The sequence below is a fragment of the Haemorhous mexicanus genome, chromosome 4, assembly GCF_027477595.1.
Source record: "Haemorhous mexicanus isolate bHaeMex1 chromosome 4, bHaeMex1.pri, whole genome shotgun sequence".
In the NCBI taxonomy this organism is placed as follows: Eukaryota; Metazoa; Chordata; class Aves; order Passeriformes; family Fringillidae; genus Haemorhous; species Haemorhous mexicanus.
In genome coordinates this window covers 39,409,369-39,436,617 of record NC_082344.1, presented here as the reverse complement: position 1 = coordinate 39,436,617, position 27,249 = coordinate 39,409,369, and the positions used below count along the sequence as shown (strand labels likewise).

Sequence of the window (27,249 nt, the reverse complement as noted above, 5' to 3'; positions counted from 1 at the left end):
AATGAAAGCTTTTTCCACTATAATTAATACCCATAAAACTCTGAACCTGAAAACTGAGAGGGTTGATTTTTGGGTTGTTTTTTTGTTGTTGTTGTTTTTGTGGGGTTTTTTTTGGTTTTTTTTTGGGGCGGGGGTTTTTTTTTGCATAGCATGGAGCACACTTTGGTAACTTTGGATATTAAGCAATAATCTTGGAAATGAACACAGAAGAGGAAAAACCCTTATAGGACACTAAAGTCTTGCTAACCTCAAGGGGCAAATAAAATGTATCAGGAAATATGTGTGTGTATACACAGGAAGTATCTACAATAGCTTTTGAGAAAGCAGCAGGTCTGAAAAGCTTTGTTTCAAGGAAGCATGCTTCAGTTCTGTAGTTTCTCACAAAATCTCTTCCTGTACTTATAAATTAACAAAACAAAAACAATCTAAATATAAATAAATTAGGCCCACTTCAGAGTGGGATTAATCATACTGATGACTGGAGAGCTTGATAAAGCTACTTTGTAGATAATTATCTTGAGATAATCTCCATTTATCCTGATTCAGAAGTCTGGTGGCACATGCACAGGAGGCTACATTTTCTAGCTTGAAAGGGAGGCTTTAAAATACCATATTATAAATTCTGCTGTAGCTATTTATCCATTGTAAAAAGTCCTCCTTGTTACAGCCTTACAGGTGTTATCAGAATGAATGAAAATATGACTACCAATATCAAATTATATATTCTTTTCAAATCTAGGACTTTGTATCCTCCTATAAGAGGAGTAAGACAATTTGTCCTTACTTCTCATACAGAAGGAGTTACCACTCATTCATGGAGAGGAAAAAATTACTATGGTGGACAGAAGGATCATTCCGTATCTTAGCATTTCTTGTTTAAGGGCCTCTACAGTGCACCCCGCAATCTATTTCCACGTTTCAGAGAAGAACTGCTGAGGGTAGACTTAACTGAAGAGAAACTGAAAGGGTTTACTGAATCTAAATCACGTACTTAGGCTCCAAACTGCTGTTTGGGAAAGATCTCATCAGCTGCCACCTGGGACTAGATACATCTAGATTAAAAAAATACTCTGTTTATCTATTCAGCCATGCAAAGTTACTTTTCTGAACACAACCTCCATCACAATCTTAATGGAACTGAGCTACCTGCCTCATATTCCAAGCCTGAAAAGACTGGATGAGGTAACTGGGCATTTCATTACCTATTTCTTTTGAGGTACTCATTCCAAAATTGCCTGGAAGGTACGTATAAAAAGATTGAGTTGCACTATATACATACACACATAAAAGTATTTTAAAAATCACATTTTATCTTAAGTATGGCTAAACACTGGTACTCTTAACCAAAAATCTAGTGGCTGGGGTACCTGTCTGGAAAGTGTAAGAGACCAGGATTCTCAGATGGAGAGCATTTTGTATCCTCCTCCCTGGATTATGCACTTTTTTTCTTTCCTGGGTTATTTCCAAACTGTGGGCTGTTCTAGAAGACAGGTGCTCTTGGACTCTTTAATAGCTTGTATGGAGAAAAGAATACAGAAAAATTGATTGATCAATAAAGCTCATGAGCTGTATCTTCAGTGGTAAAATCACTCCAAGTTAGGCTTTAGACACCCAGCACTAGCACTAATTCAGTGTAGGAGTATTTTTCTAGTCGGTTTGCATTCTTTCCAGTATAAGTGTGCCTTGTGAGGTACTGGCATATCTAAAATGGGGGCCACTACAAATTTATTTGATGCTTACTTTACTTCTGTTTCAATGCTGTAATGCAAAATATTGTAAGAGGCAAAAGTCAACCTTTTTAAAGGTAGAAAACTTTGAAAAGCTGCTGTCCTCTTCTTGACTCAAAGTAAAGGTAAATGCTTTCATGCTGACCTTATTTACCTGTTTTTCCTTTGGCTGACATTTCCCCTAGCCTCCACTATGGCTAAGGTTTTGCATAGCAGAAATTGAGTGAGACTCATAATTTAATTCTAGAAAGCATTTCCCAAAGAAACCTCAGGCTAGTACTCTTGACACTTTTGAGAAAGTAAATTAGGTTTGTGGTTTCTCAGTAAGCTTTTGTGCCTCGTTTCTGCTTAACCTCAGGCAATGAAATGTAAATCGTTAAACAAGGTTTGGATGTGAAATTTAATATTCCTTCCTTGTGTATGCAGGATTTTGCTAAGCAAACAACAGGTATGCTGATTTAAACAATAATTTTTCCATCTGAGAAAGGTGACTTTGATGCAGGCTTTGTTCTGCATCTACATCATAGCAAACCTCGCTGGTATATGTACAGGCAGTACCATCCATCAGTCAGGATCAAGTTTCCTGTGACTTGTGTGTAACTCTTAAAAGTGAGCGCTGCAACCCGACTTAACATCATCGGGCTTTTGTGTGAGTCATACAGATGTCAGGTGGCTGAAATGCACTGCAGCTTATTCCTAGACCTAAGCCAACAATCTATACCGCAGCAAATATTTACAGCCTTAACAGACTGCAGGATAAAAATCTCATGGTATTTATTTATGCCATACACGCATCTTTCTTTCTGGTAGGCACTGTGAGTTCACCAATTCCTGTAGCTTAACTACATACTGTTTCTTTAAATAAACCTATTGCGATCTCGCTTACTGAAACAAAAAAAAGTGAAGGTTTATAAATAACCAGCTTCCCACTGCCGCCTCCTGTGCCGCTGGTTTTCCAGGCTCTCTCCTATGCAAAGCACTTGAGCAGTGTGAGCGGATGTTGCATAATGTGATTACGGGCTGCTCTAAACTGTGGAGCGTGTCCCACTTGTGGCATGCTACACACGGCTGCCTCGGTTCTTTCACTGAACAGAAGCTGTGATGCTGTTTTCATACTCCTGGCAGCTGTCAATTGCTAAAGCAGAAGATTAGGGGATTGGGCTTTTTTTTTTTTTAATTTATACTGAAAATCTGTATTGCTTCCTCTCTCTTACGCCTTTAGCTCTGAAGGAGATGATTACATTTACATTTCAGGTCATCTCTTCCTCTATCTGATCCCAATACACCACCCTAACTCATATTACAGGAATTTGCACGTATATGTAAGTAGGATTTAAATAAATCAGCCTCCAAAGCGTATCTATGCGGTGTATCTACCGCTGAGGGAAATGGCGGTGAGCTCCCGTCTCATCTCCAGCACCAGCCGTATGCGCCATCCGGGGTGATCTGCGTCCCTCGTCGTGCCCCGTCGCTGTCCCCTGGGTCGCCGCCGTGGCGGCGGTGCCACAGCGGGGGCTGCCGGCGGCCCCCGCCCCTCACAGCCCCTCACGCTCCCGGCCCCTCGCGGCCGCCGCGCGGGGCCGGTGCTGCGCAGGCGCGGCGGGCGCGCGGGATGCGGGCGGCGGGAGCGCATGGCAGGTGGCGGGAAGCGGAGGCCGCGCGGCGCGGCGGGACCGGCCGGAGAGCAGGTGGGGCGGGGGGCGGCGGGGACGCGGCCGGGGGCGGCCGGACACCCGCCTGCGAGGGCCGCGGGCCTGCTCCGCGCGGGTGCCTTGTGGTGTCTGTCGGCCCTCTGTTTCCTTGCCCCTCGTTCTGTTTTGCTCCGTGGCTTTGGGGACAGTCACAGGGCCCCGCGTTCTCCTGCGCGGCAGCCGCTCCTCTGGCCGGGCGTTCCGCGGGGACCGCCGCGCTCGGGATGCGCTGGGCCCTCCGGCCGCCGCGTCATCCCGGCGGGACCGCGCTGCGAACGGCGACACGCGCCGCGACCCGGCTTACCTGGCAGCGGCCCTGCTTCGGAGATGCTCTCCTAAGAACAAGAAAGAAACCTTGCTGTTTATTTTATTTGTATATTCTTTCAAATGGGGGGAGTAGCGATTCCTACCAGTTCATGGAGACATGTGGGAATGGTGGTTGAGTCTACTGCCCCAGCAGAGTGTGCCCGTATGGATAATTTCCTAGCCTGCTTCAGCTCATGTAACATCATTTTTAAAAGCAACTTCACCTCTAAACTGCTTCTAAAATGCTGCATTGCAAATTGCAGTAGTTGTGATGTTGAATAGCACAGTAGTTAAAATAGTAGAGACCAGCAGATTTTTTATTTAATTTGACAAAATAGTATTCCTACTTTCAACTGTCTGTAAAAAACATAAACGTATTGTATTCTGTCTGCAGTGTGGTTTGAAATGATCATTTTAGAGCAATGTAGAATTAGATTAAACTTTAGGATTGCTTGCTCCTTTGCTAAATTAACTAACAGAAGTGATTCTGTTGATTATATTGACCCATTAATATCAAAGTAGCAGTTTGCTACTGCAGACATGTTTAGTACGTTTGTCAGCCTCCACTTTTAATGGGGTCTGTTCAAAACAGATGTTTTAGGCTGTATATATACTGCTTTAACCAACAAACATATCCTAATGGATCTAATCCTTGTTCCTTCATTAATATAAAAGCTTTGTAGACTCCTTTGGTAGAGCTGAGAGAAAGCAACTAAATTAATTCCATTTTGGGTTGGTTTTTTGGTTTTTTTTAATCTACAGAGTGAAAAAAATGGAGCTGTCAAGAAGAGAAGATCAAACCAGGCAGATATTCCTGATAGTCTTTGCCAAGAAGCCGAAACGTGCTATCGGCTTAGACTGCCTGAGGACTTCTACCAGTTTTGGAAGTTTTGTGAGGAGCTAGATCCTGAGAAACCAAGTGGTGAGGTTCTAAATTTTGCCTCTTCTAACTTTCACTCCCAAAAGCAGCCTGGAAGCAGGTGAGCTGGAGGTGGTCAGATGCATTTTAATGAAGCTTCAGCTTTTCACTTGAGATGGAGGATATTTACATGAGTGTAAACTAGAGCACCGGCTATAATCACTGGGATGTACACTTCAAGTTTTCTAAAATGTAACTGCTGAAGTTGTGCAGTGTAAAGGGACTAAATGTGGTCTAAGTCTGCCTTTCTCACAGGTGCATTTAAAATGTTTAGTATGGAACTCAAGTTTCCTCCTGTATCATGGTTTAATGCCAGTCAACAACTAAGCACCACACCGGCACTTGCTCACTTTGTCTTGGTGAGAAAGAATTGAATGGGTGAAAGTGAGAAAACGTGTGGGTTGAGCTGAAGACAGTTTAATAGGGAAAGCAAAACAAGGAATTAATTCACCAGTTCCCGTGTTCAGGCAGGCAGGTGTTCAGCCATCTCCAAGAAGGCAAGTCTTTGTCATGCTGAGTGTGATGCCAAATGCTGTGGAATATCCCTTTGGTCAGTTGGGATCAGCTGTCCCAGCTGCATCCCCTCTCAGCTTCTTGTGCACCCACAGCCTCCTTGCTGGTGGGACGAGAGGTTGACAAGACTTTAACTCAGTGTAAGCACTACTAAATCTGGATTTCAGCCTCTTCAAGTTTGTTATATAACAGAATGTGGCATCCCTGTGTGCTCTGGAAATGGATGTGTCTTTCAGAGTCAGAATGGTTTGGGTTGGAAGGGACCTTTAAAGGTGATCGAGTCAAACCCCCTGCACTGAGCAGAGACATCTTCAGCAGAGCCAGATTGCTCAGAGCTGGGTCCAGCCCAACCTTAAATGTTTCTAGGTCATTCACTGTGTCCCTGGGCACCCTGTTTCAGTGTTTCACCACCGGCATCATAAGGCTTTTTTTTTTTTTTTTTTTCTTGTATTTAGTCTGAATCTGCCCTGTTTTAGTTATGAACCATTACCCCTTGTCCTCTTGCTACGGGCCCTGCTAAAACGTTTGTCCTTACCTTCAATACCTAAAGTACTGAAAGGCTGCAGTCAGGTCCCTGGAACCTTTTGTTCTCCAGACTGAACAACCAAAGCCCTCTTAGCCTGTCTATATAGGAGAGGTGCTCTAAGCCTCTTATCTTCATGACCCTGTTCTGGACCCACTCCAGCTGGTCCATGACCTTGCTGTGCTGACAGCTGTAGAGCTGGATGAGCACTGCAGGTGGGGTCTGAGCAGAGGGGCAGAATCCTCTCCCTTGCCCTGCTGGCCACCCTGCTTTGGATGCAGCCCAGGACATGTTTGGCTTTCTGGGCTGGGTCATGTCCCAGCAGCCCCAAGTCCTTCTGAGCAGGGCTGTTCTCCATCTGTTCATCCCCAGCCTGTGTTGATACCAGGGGTTGCCCCAGCCCAGGTGCAGAGCTTTCCAAGACCACTTGGTCTTGTTAAACCTGAAGAGATTCCAATGGGCCCAATTCTTGAGCTTGTCCAGGTCCCTCGGGATGGCATCCCATCCTTTAGGAGTGTCATCTGCACCCCTCACCTTGGTGTCATCTGCAGATTTGCTGAGATTTGCTGATCCAGTCTTGTGTAATTGATAAAGATGAATATTAAACAATACTGGTCCCAGTACGTAACCCTGAGGGACACAGTCATCACCAATCTCTAGCCTGACACTGGACTATTCCTGGATGGCTACTTTTTATTACAATATAATAACTCTTCAATGAAAACTATCTGGACAAAACAATTCTTAGCTTTCCTTGTCTAGTGAATAGTGTTTGACTGAATTCATGGAAACTTTCGATACCTGAGCCACACTAGAACTTCCCGGTCTAGATGTGCACCTGATTCATGGTTTGCTTTTCAGATGCACTTGTGTCAAGTGTTGGACTTAAGCTGGTTGGACCATATGATATTCTTGCTGGAAAACACAAAAAAGCAAAATCAACAGATGTGAACTTCAATCTTCATTGGAGATTCTTCTATGATCCCCCAGAATTTCAGACTATACTTGTTGGGGATAGCAGAACACAGTATCACATGGGATATTTCAGGTATTTTTATTTCCTGTGTGCTCTTGTTCCACTACAACTATGCATAGCTTTTGTCCTCTTTTTCATGAAACATAAGTTGTGTGCTATCACCAAGCAAGAATCTTTCTTTTTTGTAGTAGCACATTAACACGTGGCTTTATCTTTTTATTAAAGAAGTTTGCAGTAACAGGAGTTGAAGACTAGTTTTGAATATTTATTAATCTACCTCCTTCAGCCATCCAGAGCACTTTCATTCATTAATCTTTAACTTTTGCCATGATGCTGAGAAGAAAATCAAGTTACCAAAAGGAAATGTGTATTCTCTGTACATGTATGGATGCAAGCTCTTTTCAAGGCTTGCTCTAAGATTTTAGAGCTTTAGATCTAAGGGCATTTCTTGGTGGGGTTCTGAAGGAGACAGCAGCATAGTGAGGAGGCAAATTTATTTTTACTTTGAAATAGGAGAAATGGACACAGCTTGACTATTTTGTGTGTACTTTTTCATCAATAGGGATGTGCCAGATGAGCTGCCAGTGTGGGTTGGTGCAAATGAAGCAAAGAAGGGTTGTGTGATTTCACAAGTTGGTGATAATGTCTTTGCTGCAGTCAAGTAAGGTTCATATTAACTTTTATTTACAAAGAACAGAATAGACAGAAATTTTTAATTGGGAGGTGGGATGTGGAATAATGGAGCTAACTTATTGTATGTCTTTCTTAAGAAACCTTCACTTATTTTCTGCCCCTGTTGGCAAGTTTTTAGATTCTCTCTAAAGCCTCTGTAGGCTTTTAACAGTGCTTTCCTTTCAGAACTAAAATAAGTGTTAATTACATCATTCCTTAAATATATTGGCTGTGACAGGCTCTAAATTGGAAAAAATATTCACTGGATATGTTAAAATAATTTTGTAAGTAGAGAAAGGGCATCTCAAACAGTGGTGAAGGAAATCTGAGTGTCATAGTAGATTAATAGCATCTGGCTCTTGTTCTTGTCTACATAAAAATAATACATTATTTTTGTATATAATTAATATTGACAAGAAGCACCATTTCTGCCCTGTGGCAGGATAACACTGATGTGGATATGTAGTTCAGTCTGATTCATGGAACTTTACATGTTCCTGCATCAGGAAGGTAAACAACTGACCTCATCCCTGCCAGTTAAAAATGGAAAGCTTTCTAAGGACAGACACGTGTCAGTCAGCGAAAGCCGACTGAAGAATGGCTTCTGCAAAAGAACCCTTGTGCACTGCAGAGTTAAACGAGGACATTTGTTTTGAAAGTACCATGGGGGAGCTCATAAATATGTATTTGTGTGCATGACTTGGATGACAAATGGTGTATATGGCACAGAAACAGCAAACTGAATTCTTAAGATAGAAAGATGAACAGTTACTGAGGCTGGGACAACCTTCAGCACCTGCAGATTGCATAAGCTAGATTGTAATGCAGGTACAGATAAGAAAAGCCCAAGTACTAGATGTGCCCAAACTATTTTCTTGCCTCTTCTTAAAAGGCTTGCATTTTCAAGTCTGTATAAATAAACACAGGACTGCTGATCTTTGTTGTTAAGATCTAGAGGTTTAGCGTTTAAAAGGCTATTAATTTTTTTTGTTTTCTTGACGTGTTTCATCTCTTTGCAGATTATTTTTGTCAAAAAAACTTAAGGAAGTGGCTGATAAAAAGAAAAATGCTGTTTTGAAAGACGTAGATGAAAAACTAACAAGAACAGCAAAAGAACTGGGTTATTCTCTGGAACAAAAAACCCTGAAGATGAAACAGAGAGATAAGAAAGTATGACTTTCCTCATCTACTGGAGAGAACTAAGTTCTGTTAAATTTTTTTCATTTACTTCCTGTTTGTGTTTTTCCATCCTTCTAGTCAGTAAGGATGCTACATTAAGCATTTCCCAAGGTAATCAGCTCTCTATAAAACTTCAAAAGAGGGAAGATTACTGCCAGTGTGCTCCAAATAATACGATTTAAATAAAAACACTTAAGTCTTGTAAATCATGGCTTGGCACTCACTTAAAAAGAAACAAGAACAAACCACCACAAAAAAAAAAACTTCAGTGAGCACAGTAGTCTAAAACCTGGAACAAATAGAGGCCATGGAGAAAACTGCTTTAAATTGAAGATTGTTCTAAATAGTTGGGTTGGATCGGTTAGAAACAGGACCATTAAGGATGGTATGGATGATAATAACAGAGATTTTTTGCATACGTACTAAAAACAGTTACGGTAGGGGACTAAACAAATGCAGTACAGTGCAACACAAGTGACTACAAGGGTTCCTACAGTTCAGAATTTCACTGAAATGGCATTTCCAGTTATTTCAAACTTCAATACTTGAAATTAACTGCAATGTAATTTGAAACCTAAGTTGATGTCCTGAAGCCAGGACACCATGTTAGGTTTGACCACCAGCAGTCAGATGTTAGGGTTTAATGAGATGAGTTATTTTTAGGTCACAATACTGTCTTATGGTGCTATGTTCCATTTTCTGTCTCTTTATTCAGGTGGTGACCAAAGCATTTCATGGAGCAGGTCTAGTCGTTCCTGTAGACAAAAATGATGTTGGATACAGAGAACTTCCTGAAACAAATGGTAAACATCTCATTTACTGTATCCCTCTGCTTTTTTGAAGTAAACAACCCTCAGTAAAAAACAAATTTAATTCATGTTTTCTACTTTAAAAATTTGACTGATGGGAGTAAAATGTAGAAGTCCTAACCATCACACTTGACCTCAAAGTATTGTCTTTAAAGGAGCCAGGTGAGACTCAATGAAACCTGCTGAATCTGAGAAAAGAATGCCTGAAGCAGTAGTTTAGATGGTCTTTTCTTTTGTGTTGTCAAAGCCATGCAGGAAGTAGATCAAAAAGCTGATCTACATTCAGGGATGTGTGGGCTTATTTCTTATCCACCACCTTCCTCCAGTTTCATTTTAACCAGAATCAGTTCCTTGATGAAATTTCATCACGCAAGTGCTTGTCTCCTTTTGTGAGGATCTGAGAGGGATGGGCATGGGGCAAGAATGAACTTCCAAGGAAAGGGTGAAGCTTCACCAGCTGTTCAGGGTGTGCCCACTTACCTTATGTGTAAGCGTGACACATGGGTATAGTTTTGCCACAGAATACTTCTGTGCAATATTAAATTTCTTTATTTAAACATCTAAATATCTACTTTTGGTTTTTTGCAGCTAATCTTAAAAAAATTTGCAAGGCCATTGTTGATGCTCCGACTGATGAGGAGAGAGTGAAGGCCTTTGCACCCATTCAAGAAATGCTGACCTTTGTTCAGTTTGCTAATGATGAATGTGATTATGGAATGGGCTATGAACTGGGCATGGACCTATTTTGCTACGGATCACATGTGAGTACTACTACAATCATACTTCACAAAATCAATGCATAGTTTTATACATGGACTAGAAGTTGTTCTGCTCTAGATTAATTATCCCTAGAAATCGTAGAGGTCTATGAGAATATTCCTAATTCATGAAAACTGTTAAAAAGTCCATGTTGAATTTAAAATTGTGTGTATGAAAGCCCAGTCCTGCAATCCAGAAGTGGAGTGTGAAGTACCTGATCCAAATACACTGAACAGCTTGAGTCCCCTGTCCCCAGCTGCTTGTATAGGCACCCATATTCAACCTGATCAAGAAACAGACTTGTAGTAAACCCCAGCTTGGAAGAACATGAACCCAGGGGAGCTGCCTGGCTGTACTGCATAGTGCACCTCCCACCTGGAGTCTCCTCCCTAATTCTCTTCTAACAGTGAACATTGTCAGTAAGGGGATTGAATTAATAGCACTTATTGCACATAAAAATTATACTTAATGCTTTTTGTTCTATATTGGCTACTGGCCTGTAGATGAAAAGGGTCATAGCTGTAATTAGTCAATGGCTAGAAAATAGCACATGAAGTTTCAACATCAGTCTAATATGAATGGATCATCATAGAAACAGCCCTGCAAAACAGCTGCTTCTAGCAAAAATAGTATTGGTTGAGTGGTGCTCCAGAGTATCATGGGAAAGAGAAGTTTTTCAGTACTAAATGTAGAAAGAGCTGTGCTGATCACTGGTTAAAATACTTAGACATTGAAATGCATGAAAACTGCTGCTCCTGCCATACACTGTTAAATTACTAATGCGTTTCTTAGACTTCATGCTCTCTTTAAGTTCCATACAGCATCTGAAAATGCTCTTTTTCTGAAATGCTCTATTTTTCTTCAATATCCTGCTCATTTAGAAACCTTCTTTCACAGACTAGGCTGCTTCAGCTGCTTAAATGCTTTCTATGACTGGAGGGGCAGTGAAGGAAACACTTCTGTTTTTCTGAGTAGGTAGAGGCAAATACTCATCTTCCAAGCTCTGTGCTTCTCAGCACATGAGTCTAACCACTGACAAGGTCCTGCAGTGAAAAATTGTGTTTACTGTACTGTCATGTGTCTTGTCTGTTTTACACTGCAGCTTGGAACGCCTGTAACTTTGCAGCTGCTTTCTAGAGTTAGAAAGCTTCATCTTCTAGTTTAGTAAACAGAAGAAACAGTGGCTTCACACCTAAGTTTTGCTCAGTTAGGTCCCTGCCTTTCTTGGAGCTCCTGCTTGGAGCTGTTTCCCAGTTCTGACCAGAGCCTTCCTGGCCATTTGCTTACAGAGCCAGAGAAACACTGCCATTTATCTGTAGCCCAAGACATAGAAGAGAACTTTAATCGTCCCCTTTGTTTGAGAGGTACAATGGACTTATATGTACAATAATTATTGCAAAGGCTACATATGCATTAATAATATGCATTAATGCATAGTAAATGGTGTTTATACATTTGAAGTTCTTAAATGGTTACTGTAAGTACCACTGTAATCTGCTCAAACTGTGGAGTGGGATGAGACATGGGACTGTGACAGGATAGGGAACTTCACCTGCAGGCTCCAGTTTGGGATGCTGTACTGAGTGGGATCATCATCTCTTGCACTGCTAACACTCGATTTCTCTCTCACTGCAGCAGCTTGGGTACCCTCCCTGCCCTTGCTGTGGCTGTCGCAGGTGTAGTATGAGGATGTGCTCAGGCGTTCTGGGAGGGGTTGAAGGGCGCAGTGTGAATGGGGCAGAGCCAGGAGGTGGGGCTGCTCCCGGAATTAACAAAGCCACTGGGGCCCAGGATGGTTCTTGTTTTCGCTTCTCCCCTGTAGTACTTCCACAAGACGGTGGGCCAGCTGCTGCCCCTGGCTTACACCCTGCTGAAGAGGAACCTCTTTGCCGAAATCATCGAGCAGCACCTGGGCAGCCGGCGGGAGGAGGACCTGGATCAGCTGGCGCCCTGAGCCGGGCACGGGGGCTGCAGCTGGGGGGCGGCCCTGCGCGCCCGGGACCGGGCTTGTCTGTGTGTCTGTGGGTCTTTTTGTACGCGGTGGCGGTGTTCCCTCGGTCAGTAAAGGTTTTCTAAGGAACGCGCTGCTTCCCCGCTGCTGGCTGCGCACGGCGGGCCCGGGGCGGGGAGCGGGGCTGAGGAGCTGCGGGGCTGAGGAGCCGCCCACGGGCGGGGCTGTGGGACTGACACGGCCGCCTGGCGCTGCCCTGCGGGCCCCGGGAGCCAAACCCGGGCGGGGGTGTGCTGCTGCAGGGCGGCTCGGGGAGGGCGGGCCGCCGCCCAGCACTGCTCGGAGCGCCTGCGGGCACCGCGCCACTGACTCGGCACGGCGGGGCCGCCGGGGCTCGGTCACCACCCGCCGTACCAAATGCGAAGCGATCCCCACGTCACTGTTCCAGGTAATTGTTCTGCCTGCCCTTCTCTGTTTCTCCAGTTGTGTCCTGCCCCGCAGCTAAAGCATTCCCTTGAGCTGGCTCAAGTGCAGGAAACTGATGGGATGAAGGAAATGCTAACTGACATTACAAGAGAAATTAGGAATTCTACTCAGTTGCTACCTTGCTAACAAGAAGCCATCTTCAGTTTTAAATACTGAAAAATTAAAGCCAAGTGATTTTGTACGAGGTGCAAATTAATTGCTTTTAAGGTCCTTAGTCCCAAGTTCTGTGTTCTTGTTACTGCACTTGGAGGTTTATTCTCTGACGATTGATTAAAGTAACAGTCCAGAAACAATGGAAAATAACATTTGCTTTTACTCAACAGCCCTGCCACCATCCAGTGATTGGACTTCCATTGTAGCAATTCACATCAGTACTAATGACAGCAATACTAATTACTATTAATAAAGATTATAGGCCAGTAGCACCATGCTAAAATGCAAGTCATTCCTACTCTTTTAAGCAAAGGATTGCCAGTTAAATGGTAGAAGGGAGCAGTGAAGCTACAATGTAGGTTAGAGTGCTGCAAACGTATTGTGCGTTTCAAATGCACATGGTAATCACATGCCACAGCTACTAGTGTAAATTTGACAACTTTACCCCTTTCATTCAGCTTATTAATGTCCCAATTATTCGAGCACAGACTTACAGGCACTCATTCATAGGCCTAGAGAGCTTTGTTTAATACATAAGAAACAGGTACTTTCCATCTCATTCTCCTTTTTGTTTCAAGTACAGGAGACCTTAATATCAAGGCCCTGTAAATCACACAAGTACTAAAACAGAAGAATCATGGAAAGGTTTGAGTTGGAGGGGTCCTTAAAAATTTGACTTTTTAACTGTTCCTTAAATATGAACCTAGATCTGCAAAAATGATGACCTGAGACTGGATGTCCATATTTATTTATTAACTAACCTCTGATGGAGAAGGAAGTCTGTTACAGCAGCTGCAACATGACTGATCTGTGCTGTGTATCAATAAACTGGGACAGACTTTTTAGCAGGGCCTGCTACACTAGGACAAGGAGTAATGGTTTTAACTGAAAAGGAGTAGATTCAGACTAGACAGGGGGAATGCATTTTTTATTGGGAGAGTGGTGAAATATTGAAAGGGGTAGCCCAGAGGGGTGGTACCTGCCCGTCCTTCCAGGTGTTTAATGGGTGGGGCTCTGAGCAACCTGTCTCATGGAAGTTGTGTCTGCCCATGCAGGAGGGGTTGGAATGAGGTAGTCTTTAGGCTCCTGTCCAAACCAGGGCATTCTATGACATGCGCATCATCAACAGATGGTTTTCAGACAATCAGAGGATCTTCCATTTTTAACTATTTTAAAGCAAAAAGATTTTGGTTTTATTCTGTAATTAAAACAAAATCTTAAATGTTTATTTTAGAAAAATATCCCACCTAAGGTAGATCTCTTTGATGGGCTTGATTTGGCTACTGACTTTTAGCCAAATGCTAGGCAATGCAATACTGCCTCTCCTAAACTCCATTCTTTTTGTCAAATCTTCTTACCAGTTTTATATGTAAAATTCCTAGCTGTTAATTTTCTCTCAGGGAAAACAAATGCAAAAATCAACACAAATCTTTTTTATGAAAACAATGAGAAAATATGACAGAACAATAAATGGTCATACAGAAGTTTTTAATGCTTGATTAAATCATCACAGTAATAAGAATTTTTACTGTAATGATATGCAGTTCTACCACACTATTATAAATAAAAACATTAAGATCAATATTAAATACAGCTCTAGGCAACATCACAGATTAACAAAGAATGCATTCTTCATGAACCAGTATCTGAATGATTTAAAAAATAAAAAAATGCTGACACTTTCCCCCTCCCATCCGCCACCATTTTTTTTTTTTTTAATTAGTAATTTGAGTAAGGCGCTGCAAGTTTCATGTTAGAAATTTTTTGTTGCACAGCACAGGCACACATACTTCGTTAACAGAACCTCTACTGCATGTTTACCAGAAGACATTTTAAATGTCAACAGGGAAAGCTTAGCAGGCTAAGAATAAACGGAGATGCACAATGTATGTGCAGCTCTCAGGATCCACACAGAAATGAAACACAGCAGGAGTGTGAATTGTGTTTTAATTCAGACAGCAGTCTCTAGAATTAGGTGCAAGTTAATACAGTACACACAGCAGTGTTTTACAATAACACCAGACAGGGCGGAGATTTCAAACTGACTTAAAGTGATTTTTGTATGTGTAGTGAGTTTGTATTCTTCCACTGTAGAAAAAAAAAAATCAGACAACAGAAATCAGTGTCACAGACAACTTTCAGAGCTACCTTCTGTAAATGGGCTCTTTGTGAAGCTTCCTCTTCTTCAGGCTTATGTAATGTAACAGAGCAAATTTTTAACTGGCACTGATGTCACATGGAAGAGTACAGGTGGTTGTTGCCATGCTCCCATTTTTACATAGCCCAATTCCCTGTTTCATTTCCAAACCTGTTTTTAATACAGGGCCTGATCACTGTGATCCCCCTGGCACATTTCACTTTCCACTGGTTCCAGGTGCTGCAGGAACTGAGATGATAAAATGTAAATGGCAGTTTTTTTACTAAGAAAAATAAGTTCAAATTCAACAGTGTGCTTATTTAAGCACAGCCATTTTTGTGCAGCACAGCAAAAGTGCCAGAATTTTGGTTCATTGTGTTATTGTACTTAAGATAAAATCATACTGAGTACTTCATGAATAAAGATGTTTAAGGTAACTGTGATGAATGCCTTAGAGATATTTAAGATTATGTTAGCCTTTTAGTGCTTATATTCTTCCCATTTTTGCAGTCTTGTGAGCATAATTGTTAAAAGGAAGAAATTTTATCCAACCTCATATTACAAAACTTGATTTTTGTCAGCCAGATTAATTTTTTTCCTTCCCAATTTAGGTTTATAGCATATTGTTACTTTTTCCTCTGCATGCAGTTCTGGTGATGGTCTGATAAAATGAATAGGAAACAAAACAATGTACTGTGAAGAAGTTAGGGGTCTGTCAGTTCACCTCCGACTGCGTGTGTGTTGCTGCTGAATTTTAAAGTCCTGCCTAAGTTTCAAGTACTGGATTCAATTCTGCCCTGCTGCTCAGGTGTGACTATATGTAATTTACACCTTTATATACTTGGGAGAAAAGAAGAGTCAAAAGCAATCTAATAGTTGCTTTCTCCTATTACTTTTAAAACCCTGCAGGTTGTTTTTTTTTAAATAAAACCCTCTACTATTACTGTTCCAGTTATCTGCTAGTAAAGAAAAAAGGAAATCCAAGGTAACGGCAGTGAAAGTTATATTTGAAAATTATCTTGAATGTATGTTGGATCATAAAGAAGCCATTTTCTTGAAACCCTTCATCTAGTTGTAAACATTTGCTAATCCTCCATTACTTGCAGAGGATTATGAATTATTCTATAAAATCACATTAAAAAGGTAATCAGTTATGTGAGATATTAACTGATTCATATTTAATAGATTTTTTTAAATCCATACAAATATAAATAAAGAATGGTAAAACTTCAAGAAAAATAATATACATTTAGTGCAAATTATGAGTTACATTTCTTCCTACCATGTCAGCAGTGGAACATCTTTTTTGGAGAAGAAAAAATAAAAATGACCATTCTCAAATTTTACAGGGGGGGAAAAGATCTCCAGTGTTGAAGCATGCATTTTTTTACCAGATACACGTATACAGAATTGTTCCAGCTCTTAAACTAGTAGAATAGCAGTATTTTTCCTTATACTGCACAACATTGGTATATATCATAGTGTGTTCAATAATACAAAAATTGCATAAGACCAGGTCACATTGATATTTTCTGCAGCAAAACCAGTATTTTTCCTTAAAATACTGGTTTCACCTGGTTTTAGTTTTCTCATATCATGACAGCACACGGGTTGAAAGAAGTCTTGTGTGGTTCTTGGAAAGTACTACCTGTTCAACCTGGTTTTGTTGCAGTGCATCTGCACTGCCCCAAGCATTTAGTGATGTACGAACTTACACATTTAATGGCACAAGAAAAACCTCCCTTCTTGTGATCACACCTCAGTAACTCACAGTACATCTCAATATGAGAAACAACTGCTTCAAAAGGGCACACCAATTTTAAAGAGGCTTTGTTACGGCTCAGGAGAGAGAGAAATAAAGCTCTTCTGGAATGTAGAAAGGTGACGAGTAATAGTTAATACGTTTCATGAGTTAACACAACAGGTTTCAATGGTAAAAAGGGCAAGACCTTTCAGTCTCCACAAGATGGCTCAATTCAGAATGATCCCTCCAGAAACAGGGATTAATAACACATCTCTTCAATGCTGAAGTACCAGGCTGGGCTGGAGAATGGCATCGCTTTGCACGGCTCACCCACTGCACTATCATGGCAGACCTGATGTCTCGGGACGCATCCAGTGCAGAACAGCAGCTCTCCCTTCCCACACTCCCATCAGCCTTCCTCCTCGCCACACGCTCCCCCAGACTGACTCCTGATTGCCAGCAGCACTGTTACATAAAAACCCAGCTCGTCTCTGATTTTAGAAGTTTTCCCCAGACTAAAGTGTTGTGCTATTCAACAAATGAACCTCCTCTTCCGTTTCCTCTCTCTCCTCAGCTATGGGTTTCAGTTGAACATTATGGAGGCGGGGTCTTGGTTTGCCGTCTGGGCCATATGACGGAGGATATCTTTTTTTGTTATAATGCCAAGGAGGCGCCTGAAAAGGATAAATGGAAGACCGATATTAATCCAAGCAGGAAAATAATAAAGTAGAACAAATCTGTAGCCATGTCCTTTTTGTTGACAGGAATAGAGCAAAAGTAAACAGCCTGATTTTCTTATTTAAACAGAAACATTTTATTTATCAAAATGTTGAGGAACCACCAGTTTTATAAAACACAGCAATACTGAGACACTGTATCAAATGGTCTCTGACAGCTGTAGTCCATTTTAATGAAATACAAGTCATACAAGTAGAGCCCATTACAATTTTTATTTAACTTTTTGTTTCTACAAAAATCAAATTTTCAGTAGCATATGCCAACAAAAAAGTAACAAAGAGGGACAAAGAAAAGAGGTATGAAAAAGAAGTGACAGTGATCCATTTCATAAGGGAGGCATGTTCCAACCTAGCCATGAGAAGTGATGTATTGCTTGATGGCCCCAGATCAAGCAAATCAAACTCCCCTTCCCCTCCTTTTTTAAACCAGAAGGATCCTTCCAGTCTGACACACTGGCTCAGATTGAATGTATTCATAGGAGCACACTGTACTGGCCACGAAATTTTTGTAAAATAAACAACAGTTAATTAGTTTTTGGAGTTCATGGCTTTAGAAAAAAATAAACTGTGAATAATGAAATTTTCATTTTCCAATTTAGATGCTGTGCTCTTATGACAGGGTCTTTTAAAACTATAACTGCGAAACATCAAATAGAGTGAGACTGTCCAAAAGGATAATATCACAAGAGAAGCAAAGAGCAGAATGAATGAGCTGCTGCCCTTGTTATTCTGGTTAGTACATTTCAATTTGTCTTATTAAAGGACGCATGAAATACTTGTGAAATATTAGCATAAAATGAGAACATAATTATGTTTTGCACATAAGCAGCTAAACATGGTGGGTATGTTTAGTAGACATGGAACTAGCAACCCATGTCTAAATTAACACAAAGTGTACCACCTATCTAAGGGGTTAGTTCACAACATCATGGTTAAAATCATATCTAGATTCTGAAGTCAACAGACTACATAGTAGCAGGCCACTTGGTGGCTGGTATCACTGCGCATTTTGTAAAGGATTACACTCACTGCTGTAAGTAACAGCAGCAGAATCACAGACTTTACATAAAATCACAGGACTTTGCTAAAAAATATTTTCAAAAATTCATGTTAATAAAGGGGGATTACAGGGAAGATCTAATGATGCAATTAAAACATGCTTATCTCGTCTTCTCAAAAGATGTGATACTTTGCTATTTAACAGCTATTTAAAGCTGTCCAAATCAGAAAAAGAAATTGGCATATATGAAAATCTTAATTTGCATTAGGCAGGGAGAAAGTATTCCTAGCTGCATACCTTCCCACCTGGGGAATTCAAGAGATCAACCAGCTGGACCAATGTGATCTCATCAACACAAGTATCAGAAAGTTTATTGTTTACTTTCCTTTAATGTTGTGACTAACAGTATGTTCACATTTACAGCTTCTTTTCTACAAAAGGATTTTGCACATGTTGTTTTATGTTTATTACAAATTTTGAGCATAAGACGATTTCATGGCTCAGCCGATACCATAAAAGCCCTGAACAGTTCACAAGTTTCATGCTTCCTGACTTCTAATGTGTCTAATTATGAGATCTGATATATCTAATCACCAAGGGTTCGACGTGCTGCTTTAGTTGCTCGAGATGCTCTAATATGTTCTTCTTTGTGATGATCCCCAAGACAATCCTGCAACAGATTATGTTATGCTAATAACTGTGTGAAATCAAACGGAAAAAGAAAGTTCTAATCATAATGGAAAAGGATTAGAGCAAACTAAAAATAAAATTAAAAAAAAAAAAAAAAAGAAAGAATGGTTGCAGGAAAGCTAATGAGATAATTAAATGAGAATTTATTTAAAAGTCAGTACCCTTTCCCAGAGTTTGCTTTTTTTCCTTTCTCCCAAAATGCTGAACACAATTGGCTCTTCAACTACCCCAGAGCAGTATGTTACTTGTATCAGGTACACATCAGGGTAGCACACTTTATCCCTTCACCATAAATTCATACATTTTTGGGTTTTAAAGGTACCGAAACTAAAATCTACTTTGTATTTCCTTCGTTTAATAGTTATTTCTCCTCAGACATACAGATTATTATTGACATTTTAACAAGCCACAGTAGATGAACAAAGTAATAACTGTGCAAAGTCATAGCAACTGAGGTTCAAAGCTGCCCTACAGAGCTGGGCTATCTGGTGTCCTTAGAAACAGAGTAATTCAGACAAATTTCTTGTTCATGACAGGACAAATCAAGAGCAACTCCCTGGAATGGGTATTCTGGTACAAATTTGAAGGAGTAAGGCTCAGTCTTCTCTCTTGTCATCTGCACCAATTTCTGTACAATCCAGTCTGGACTGGAAACAGTATGTTGATGCAAGTCTTTAAACAGTTATATTCAGTTTGCAGGAAGTCTGCCAGCCAAAATATAAAGTAGTCCTTGATGTCCACAAGGCTATATGCCATGGATAAACACCACCAGTACTAGTATTTATGATCTGCTCTTTTGTAATGGACAGAGTGCTTGTGGAATGTCACAAATTTGTAAACTGAAGTAGGTTAAAATAAATATTAAAGCCATTCCTGCTACTTTATCATAAAATGGTTTAAAATTTCTAGTAGAGCTTGACATAGCTTTGCATGATCAATCTTTCTCTAGAGAAGATTTTAGCATCAACATCAATGCTTGAGCACCCAACCACAACAGAAACTATGAAAAAAAAATCATAGTAAATATTTTTTAGGGAATTTCTATTGATTCCAATTTCCCTCCCCAAAACAAGAATAACTGCATGCCCAGACTAACTTCTAAGTGTCAGATCATTATGTCCTTTCCCTACCAGAGAAAGACTTTTGGAAACACTACTTGCCATTCCATACAGAGATGCATTGAAGAAAAAAAAAAAACAAAAACAAAAACAAAAACCAGACAGGAGAACATTCAAATAAATTTGCTTTAAAATACATCTGAAAAAAAAAAAAACAACTTGGAAACCAACAAAACATTTAAATATTCGCCCCATACAGCAGCAGTCCTTTTGCCCACAGAAAAACTAACGAAGTCCCAGTCATTTCAGATTTCTTGTCCCAAGGACACTGATCAATCCTAAACATGTGAATGAGCAGACAACATTTCACTCCCCAGATGCCTTAAAAGACATGCTAAAGGGAAAGCAAGATACTATGGTAGGAGCTTTGATGTTGCATGTCAAGTGTTTAATGAAAGAGATACAGAAAAGCAGAATGTTAAAGGAACAGCTGCACAGAAAAAGATCATGTAAAAAAAACAAGGAGCAGTTTAGATAAGAGGCAATTACAATGAACATTTAGTTTTCATGCTGGGGGCTGATTTATTTAGTAGATAATCACAGGACAACTCCCAACAGTCTTATTCACAAACATTCTAAATCTTAAAACTACTTTCCTGAAATATTTTGAATTGTAGAAACAAAAGGTGCAGAGTGAAGTTTCAGAACTAGCAGCAGTTTAGTTGTTAGTATTCCAAAAAACAAAAGCTTGCTGGTAATTGCCATCACTAGACTCCAGAAGAAGAGATACTGACTAGATCATTTTCTCCTTTACTCTTTATGAACCCAGTACTTGTAGATGTTCAGTAACTGCTGATACATTGCATGTTGCCAGAACATAGATAATAACCAGGAAATACAGGCCTTAGACTCTGCAGCGCACAAGACTAAATTTCTGCAAGACAAGTTGTGTCTCCTCCACAAGCAAGTTGCACAGACCAAGCTTGCTGAATGGCAGTAAATTTTTAACAGAACATCATAAAATGACTGAAATCATCTGCTTGCTTACTTGGAATATAAGGAAGGTGTAAGAATTTCAGAGGTGCTACAGCACAGCACATTCTTAATGAACAGCTGGGGTCCTCAGTTGCAATACCAAACTTACGGGTTCAAATACCACGATCCTGGTGTACATCCTGGTTCAAATACTCTGATCCTGGAAGTGAAAACTACTGTATCTAAAAAAATGTACAGCATTGCTGCCACTTTACTCACCCATTGTGTGTTACAAGGCACTGCCTCAGACCCAGCTTCCGGAAAATATCCACCACTATTTCCATTGGTGTGTGGTCTGTCACGGTGAAAGGGCTCATATCAAGTATGCTTCTGAGCTTCAAAGGGCGAGGGCTTTCTGCTGGAAGCGATGGGGTATGCTGGGCAAAACACACCCTGGAACTGCCAACAATCCCCTCCTGCTTCTTTCTAGCACTTTCTTTAAGAAAGACAGGGAAGGGGGAAAAACAGCAGAGAAGGAAGAATTTATATTCTTGGAATACGATGTTAATGCAGACATACAGCTCAATCAACACTACCAGGCTCTCGCATGTATTTCCACATCCACTGCTTTATCCTTGGGAAGTGGGCAAAAATCACAAAAGCCATTTGCAATTCAGCTTTAGTCATTATTCAACTAATTTTTCTCACTCAAATAAGTCACTTTTATTTACTATAAAGAGGTGGAAAGGCTAAAAAAAACCTACTCAGCTCCTGAAGAAACAGCCAGGGAAAAGTCAGTCTCAACTGACAGCCCCCTGAGCTTTGTCCTAATACCCAACTTAAACCTCCCTCAGTACAACTTCTGGCCATTCCCTCAGGTCTTATCAGTGGGCACCACAGAGAAAAGATCAGTGCCTGCCCCTCCCCTTGCCCTCATGAGGAAGTTGCAGACTGCAGTGAGGTCTCCCCTCAGGCTCCTCCAGGCTGAAGAGACTAAGTGACCTCAGCCACTCCTCATACGGCTTCTCCTCAAGGCCCTTCACATCCTTGTGGCTCTCCTTTGGATGATCTCTAATGGCTTTATAACCCTCTGATAATCTGGCACCGAAATGTGCACACAGGACCTGGGGAGGTGAGGCTGGCCCAGTGCAGAGCAAAGCAGGACAATCCCCTCCCTTGCCTGGCTGGCCATGCAGTGCCTGATGCACCCCAGGACATACTTGGCCCTCTTGGCTGCCAGGGCACAATGACTCTCAAGACAGACACAACCCAGGACTCAGCAACTCTCACTGTACAATCTCAGCAGCTGAAATGAGTCTTAACTGTGGAAAGCATTTTCTAAGAAGAATGCTCTGCTACTCCCCCGTTTACTCAAATAAATGCAAACTTTAACCAGTATGGTGTTGGCAATAATTTCCAAGTTTTGTACGTTCATATACATCCTATGTAATGTAATACCATGGTATACACAGTAGTAAGACCACAGGCAAAAACCTGCCTGCAGTAAACACTGTTATGTTCACAAAATATGTTTTTAAAAAAGTTTCTGGAGACTTCTGTCCTTTTCTAAAGTGTCTTTGTTTAAAATATAGGTATTAAAAAAAAAGCAGTTCAAGATGCAACTTCCATCACTTATTTAATGTATTAAATGTTACAGTTTTGTAACATTTTCTTACACAAGTGTGTTTTCTCTTCTGCTTATGATAGTAGCCTCAAAATCCACAGAAGTTTTCTTGCCAGTGCACAAAGCATTATCACAAGTATCACACAAGCACTAATAATATTCACCCAGAAAGAAATGTTCCAAACAGGGCTTGTGTGCTCATGTGCCCAGGGACTAATTTCCCATTACACAAACAGATTGAAAAACATAAACCTAAAATAATTAATATTGCACTTATCTCTCCATAATACAACCTTGATTGTTATAAGAGAAGTAAATAACACACTGTTAGAAAGAACTAGGATCCACATTTAAAAATTACTTGGACAGTAATTCTCACAGAATACTGCAGGTCAAAAATGAGAATTACTCAATTTTGAAGAACAATGTTAGCAGAGCATTACTCGAGGAAAAGAGATACTAACAAAAGCCTCAAAAAACTAAAAAATTCCAGATTAAGTTTTGTTTTGACCTATTTGAGTATGAAAACTTTTGCTTTTACAAGAGACAAAGAGAGGAGGATTTTCTTCATTTCAGAGCCTGCTACTGAAGATATATTATCATAACCTGAAGTCTAAAAACATACAGAGTAAATTCTATTTTGAATATAAAATAATATAAAACAATTTAAATGGGTGTATATAATAATCCAATATGAAAAGTTAGTTACCTATTGCAATAGTTAAATCTCTTCTTAGAGCAAAACCCACGAGTCTCTGGGATTCCTTTGACATAATAACAGGAAAACCATTATAGCTGGTTTCGTTGATCAAGTTTTCTATGTCTTCGACAGTCATATTATCCTGCGTCAGAACTGCTAAAGGGGGGTCGCTCCTCCGAGGCCTCATCACATCAGCAGCCAGTGTTGTGTGAGTGAATTCTTCCTTTGCATCCAAGAAAGGATACCCATTCAGTCGGATGTGTGCTTCATAGATGCCTTCCCTACCAAAGGCATCTCCTACCCACTTACTGGTCATGACTGCAGCCATTAGGGGCACAATATATTCCAGCCCTCCTGTTAGCTCAAAGACAATAACTACCAGGGACACAGTCATCCTTGTCACACCACCTGCAAGGAAAATGATAGCCAGTAACATCTGAGTATCAGATAACAATGATTTTAGATTTTTCTGCCTTCCTGTTGAGACCTACAAACTTAACTAAGACATGAAAGGTGATCTGACAAACATCCTTCTGCATAATACCAACAGATAGCAACAGACAGAAAATTAACACAAAACTTCAAGAAGTGAAAAAGAGAAAAGGGAAAATTCATAGAAACGGAGGTAATAAAGGGAACTGGAAAATATGTACAGTTATTTAATGTAAGCTAAGAATAAAACTGTGTATATCTCCATATCAGGGTTAAAAGTACTGTGAAATGCAAGGAAATCCAGTAATGTAAGAATTTGAAAAAAGAATGGAACTAATGCAAAAATGTCATAGGTAGCAAATCAACAGCTATGTTGTCCAAAGGATTAGGAATTTAATGCTGTTGCTTAATCATAAAAGCTAAACAGAATTATGAACTGATGAAAAGAAATCTTTTTCTTGGAAAACAGAAGACAGGGATTATATTTCTCTTTTGTTATTATTTAAAATCATTTTTTCTCCTAAAGTTTCTGATGCCGTATCTTCATGCAATAAAAGAATATGAACTGTCTTTCAATTCAAACAAGAGTGATTCAATTTGCAGTATTAAAAACCAGGACAACCTCTCCAAAACCTAAATTTGTATCACTAATTTGATTGCCCAAACATACTTTTCCTTAAAGAAAAGTTCTACTTGCAGAATCTATCCTAACAGCTTTTAAGTTTAATTTCTAAGGCCAACAAGTTATAAATGAGGACAAGTTTAGGTCCCCAGTTTAAGCCTCCTTCCATGAAGCTGACTTTCAACAATTAGACTTGTTAAAAATACCTTACACTCTTCTAAAATTTTGTTTGGATAATGAATTTCAAGAACAATTTTTTGCAATTCATGTGGATGTGGTAGGCTGATCACACCACTTCCTTCTAATAATTTTAACTGTACTTGACAATGTAAACACTCTACTTCATACATTTCAAGGAACTGATTTCTCTGACCAATGTAGTGATGACATCTCTTGATACCAAAAAGAGAAAGCAAACACTACTAAAATTTTCCTGTTTCTCAGCAATTTACATTTCACTTTACTTCTCAGATTACAAGGATATGAGGGTCATGTGTAGAGATGTGAATGTATTACTCTGGAGGGAAGACCCTATAAACAGGTGTTCCAAAACTTCACAAGTTTATATCTCCTTTCATTTTTTAATAATTATTTTGCTATATGAAGAAACTAGATACTTATTTGTTATATTTTATTTACCTAAGCATGCAGCAGCACCAACCATGGCATAAAGACCAGGTGTAATACAGTCAGCTCCAACTTCACACCACTCCTTGAAAATGAACCAGTCATGATGGTAGTAAGCCAGTTGCTCCACTGCAATTCCTACAATCCTTCCTGCTATTGCTCCAATTGCCATACTAGGTATGAACAAACCAGATGGAACCTGCAACAGAACCAGAACTGTTGTTATGCTGCTGGGAACACACCTGACACATGGCTCAACAAGTGATTTTTTTGTATTATTTTTCTGAAAGAGATGCAAACACTCAAACTGTCAGGTTAAAATCATGTAAAGTGACCTTGGAAGGTTAGTAGACAGGATTCTATTGATATCTCTGATTGACTTGATTAGCAGAAATCATTTTATGAGCATGTTTGTTTATATCTTACTGTGTTTAAGAGAAAATCTACCACCAATATAGGACCAAGAACTTGACTCAGTGCCAATAGCAGAATTCTCTACCATGTGAGTGTCCAGTGTGAGCTGTGCTAATCATACTGGACAGAGTTCTTTATCATTTCCTGTCTCCCTCATTCCTTCACATTCCTCAGAGTCAACATTCACTTACTAAACAGGACAGCATGCCTAAACTGCTTCCTGACACTGTTATAAATTAACAAAACAGGTGAGTTTTAAAAAAGGCTTTGTACTATTATTGCTGTTTCCTGTAGAAACAAGTGAAGAATGCTAAACACAAGAGGAAAAAAAGGCAAGATAATCCCCACCACAAAAAGTAGGTAACACAATAGGTTGAAGAAGAAAGAAGCTCCTACTGTCAGTTTAGTTACTTAAAATGTTTTTCTGCTACTAACTAAAGCCTTGTCACACAACCACGGCTTAGTAAAATATTAGTGCAAACTTCCTTTTATCAGCAGTTTCATATAAAGAAACAGTTGTGTATCTTTTCTTCTCCTTACGAAGCCAATCTTTCCAAGAAAAATACTGGTACCTAAAAGTCTCATTAAACTGTAAATGCCTGCTGCTTCTCCTCACAGCAGTTGTTAACATCAAGATATTTTATACTGTGACTGAGGTACAGATGCGACTAAAAAGAAAAGTAGAATTTTTACTTTGTCTAAATGCATCTCATCCTATCTTGTTGAAATAACTTAATTAAATATTGCATTCCTGCTGTAACAGGACACATCATGTAACTTTTCTTGTAGTGTACAGCTGTGAAATTTAAGTATTGTGGAATTCCAAACTATAGATTTTTGCTGTGGTATTCAATAGCTGGTGCAGAAATCTATTTCAGAATTGTTGTTGTTGTATTATTATATTTTGTCTGTATTTATGGTTGCAAAGACTTCTAACAACAAACCAAGGAAAAGCAAACATAGCTTATAATTATTACTTATTTATATTTTGTCTATATTTGTGGTTGCGGAGATGATTTCCAACCAAAAAACCAAGGGAAAATAAACTTTGTGTTAGACAGTCAGCAGAATGGGTTTTGAGAAAAAGTTTAATAATCCTTAATTCCTATACTGAATTACCTAATATTTCAGTGTTTACAGAGATAATATTTAATGCTATCATTTCAGTCTAGTATTCAAATTGTGCATTTATACCACTACTGTTATTTCCCACAATTAATTATGCATCTAAGCCCCTTCCTAACTGCTAAAATAATTTTTTTTTTTTTTTCCTGAGTGAAATTCTTTCTTGGTGAACAGTACAACAGTACCCTGAAAAAATCCCATATTTCCAATATAAAAGTAAGCAAATAAACTATTGAAACTGCCTCAGATCCTACTGTGCCAGCAGTATGCAACAGAAATTCAGTCTCCATGTGGAAATTGCATCCAAATTATTTCTGGTTCTTTGGTAATGTAACTTTTTATGCACTAGCTCCTTCTCTTCTTTTCATCATATGTGGATAATGGTCTAACTATAATTATGATTTTACAGGTCCATTTGTTTGCATAAGCCTGTGAATCACAAATCACAAAAGGGAGAGGAATCTTTCCAGAGAAGTAGCAAGGGAAAACAGCTAAGTTTTTCCTCTTCTCAGCTTTCTTCTCTGGGGCAAGCTCAAATTACACTCCAGAGGAAAAGATTTGTTCTGTGTCACGTGTCATCTTTGGAAGAAGCAAGGATTAGGATATGGGTACAACTTTCCACTTCTTTGGTAGTGCAGCTGTGTACCAGTCATGTTCTGAGGCAAAACTGTAACTGCTTCCCACCTGTTGATCAGCATTT

General features: G+C 39.9%; 2 protein-coding genes and 1 long non-coding RNA gene across 8 annotated transcripts in view; 1 reads left to right on the top strand and 2 right to left on the bottom strand.

The window, feature by feature from the left end:
* LOC132326418 (uncharacterized) overlaps positions 1–2,355 on the bottom strand; it is a 70,615-nt gene extending 68,260 nt beyond the window's left edge. The window contains exon 1 of the long non-coding RNA XR_009486229.1: positions 1,368–2,355. This is a non-coding gene — a long non-coding RNA (uncharacterized LOC132326418). The remainder of the gene's footprint in view (positions 1–1,367) is intronic.
* Positions 2,356–3,312: 957 nt separating this feature from the next.
* LOC132326415 (histone PARylation factor 1) lies at positions 3,313–12,154 on the top strand. The gene is made up of 8 exons (XM_059844526.1): positions 3,313–3,415; positions 4,487–4,646; positions 6,541–6,727; positions 7,218–7,316; positions 8,347–8,497; positions 9,222–9,309; positions 9,904–10,076; positions 11,897–12,154. Exons 1-8 carry the CDS (start codon positions 3,359–3,361, stop codon positions 12,026–12,028), a joined length of 1,047 nt encoding a protein of 348 aa, XP_059700509.1. The 5' UTR covers positions 3,313–3,358; the 3' UTR covers positions 12,029–12,154.
* Positions 12,155–14,135: 1,981 nt separating this feature from the next.
* Positions 14,136–27,249, bottom strand: part of CLCN3 (chloride voltage-gated channel 3) — a 60,313-nt gene continuing 47,199 nt past the window's right edge. For 4 of the 6 annotated variants that reach the window (XM_059844520.1, XM_059844521.1, XM_059844523.1 and 1 more), the window contains 5 exons: positions 25,023–25,209; positions 23,339–23,737; positions 21,285–21,501; positions 18,877–18,952; positions 14,136–17,219 (listed from right to left, as the gene is read on the bottom strand). In XM_059844520.1, coding sequence (XP_059700503.1) covers positions 17,061–17,219; positions 18,877–18,952; positions 21,285–21,501; positions 23,339–23,737; positions 25,023–25,209 — 1,038 coding nt within the window. In that variant the 3' untranslated portion in view covers positions 14,136–17,060. The remainder of the gene's footprint in view (positions 17,220–18,876; positions 18,953–21,284; positions 21,502–23,338; positions 23,738–25,022; positions 25,210–27,249) is intronic. The other 2 variants (XM_059844524.1, XM_059844525.1) reach the window with 1 other exon arrangement.

Bases quoted from the DNA above. Each gene is read 5' to 3' on its own strand.
- LOC132326415 (XM_059844526.1), top strand. From the start codon at position 3,359: ATGGCAGGTGGCGGGAAGCGGAGGCCGCGCGGCGCGGCGGGACCGGCC. The intron at 4,647-6,540 runs GTGAGGTTCTAA...TTTGCTTTTCAG, and splicing joins AGATCCTGAGAAACCAAGTG to ATGCACTTGTGTCAAGTGTT. The intron at 8,498-9,221 runs GTATGACTTTCC...CTCTTTATTCAG, and splicing joins TGAAACAGAGAGATAAGAAA to GTGGTGACCAAAGCATTTCA.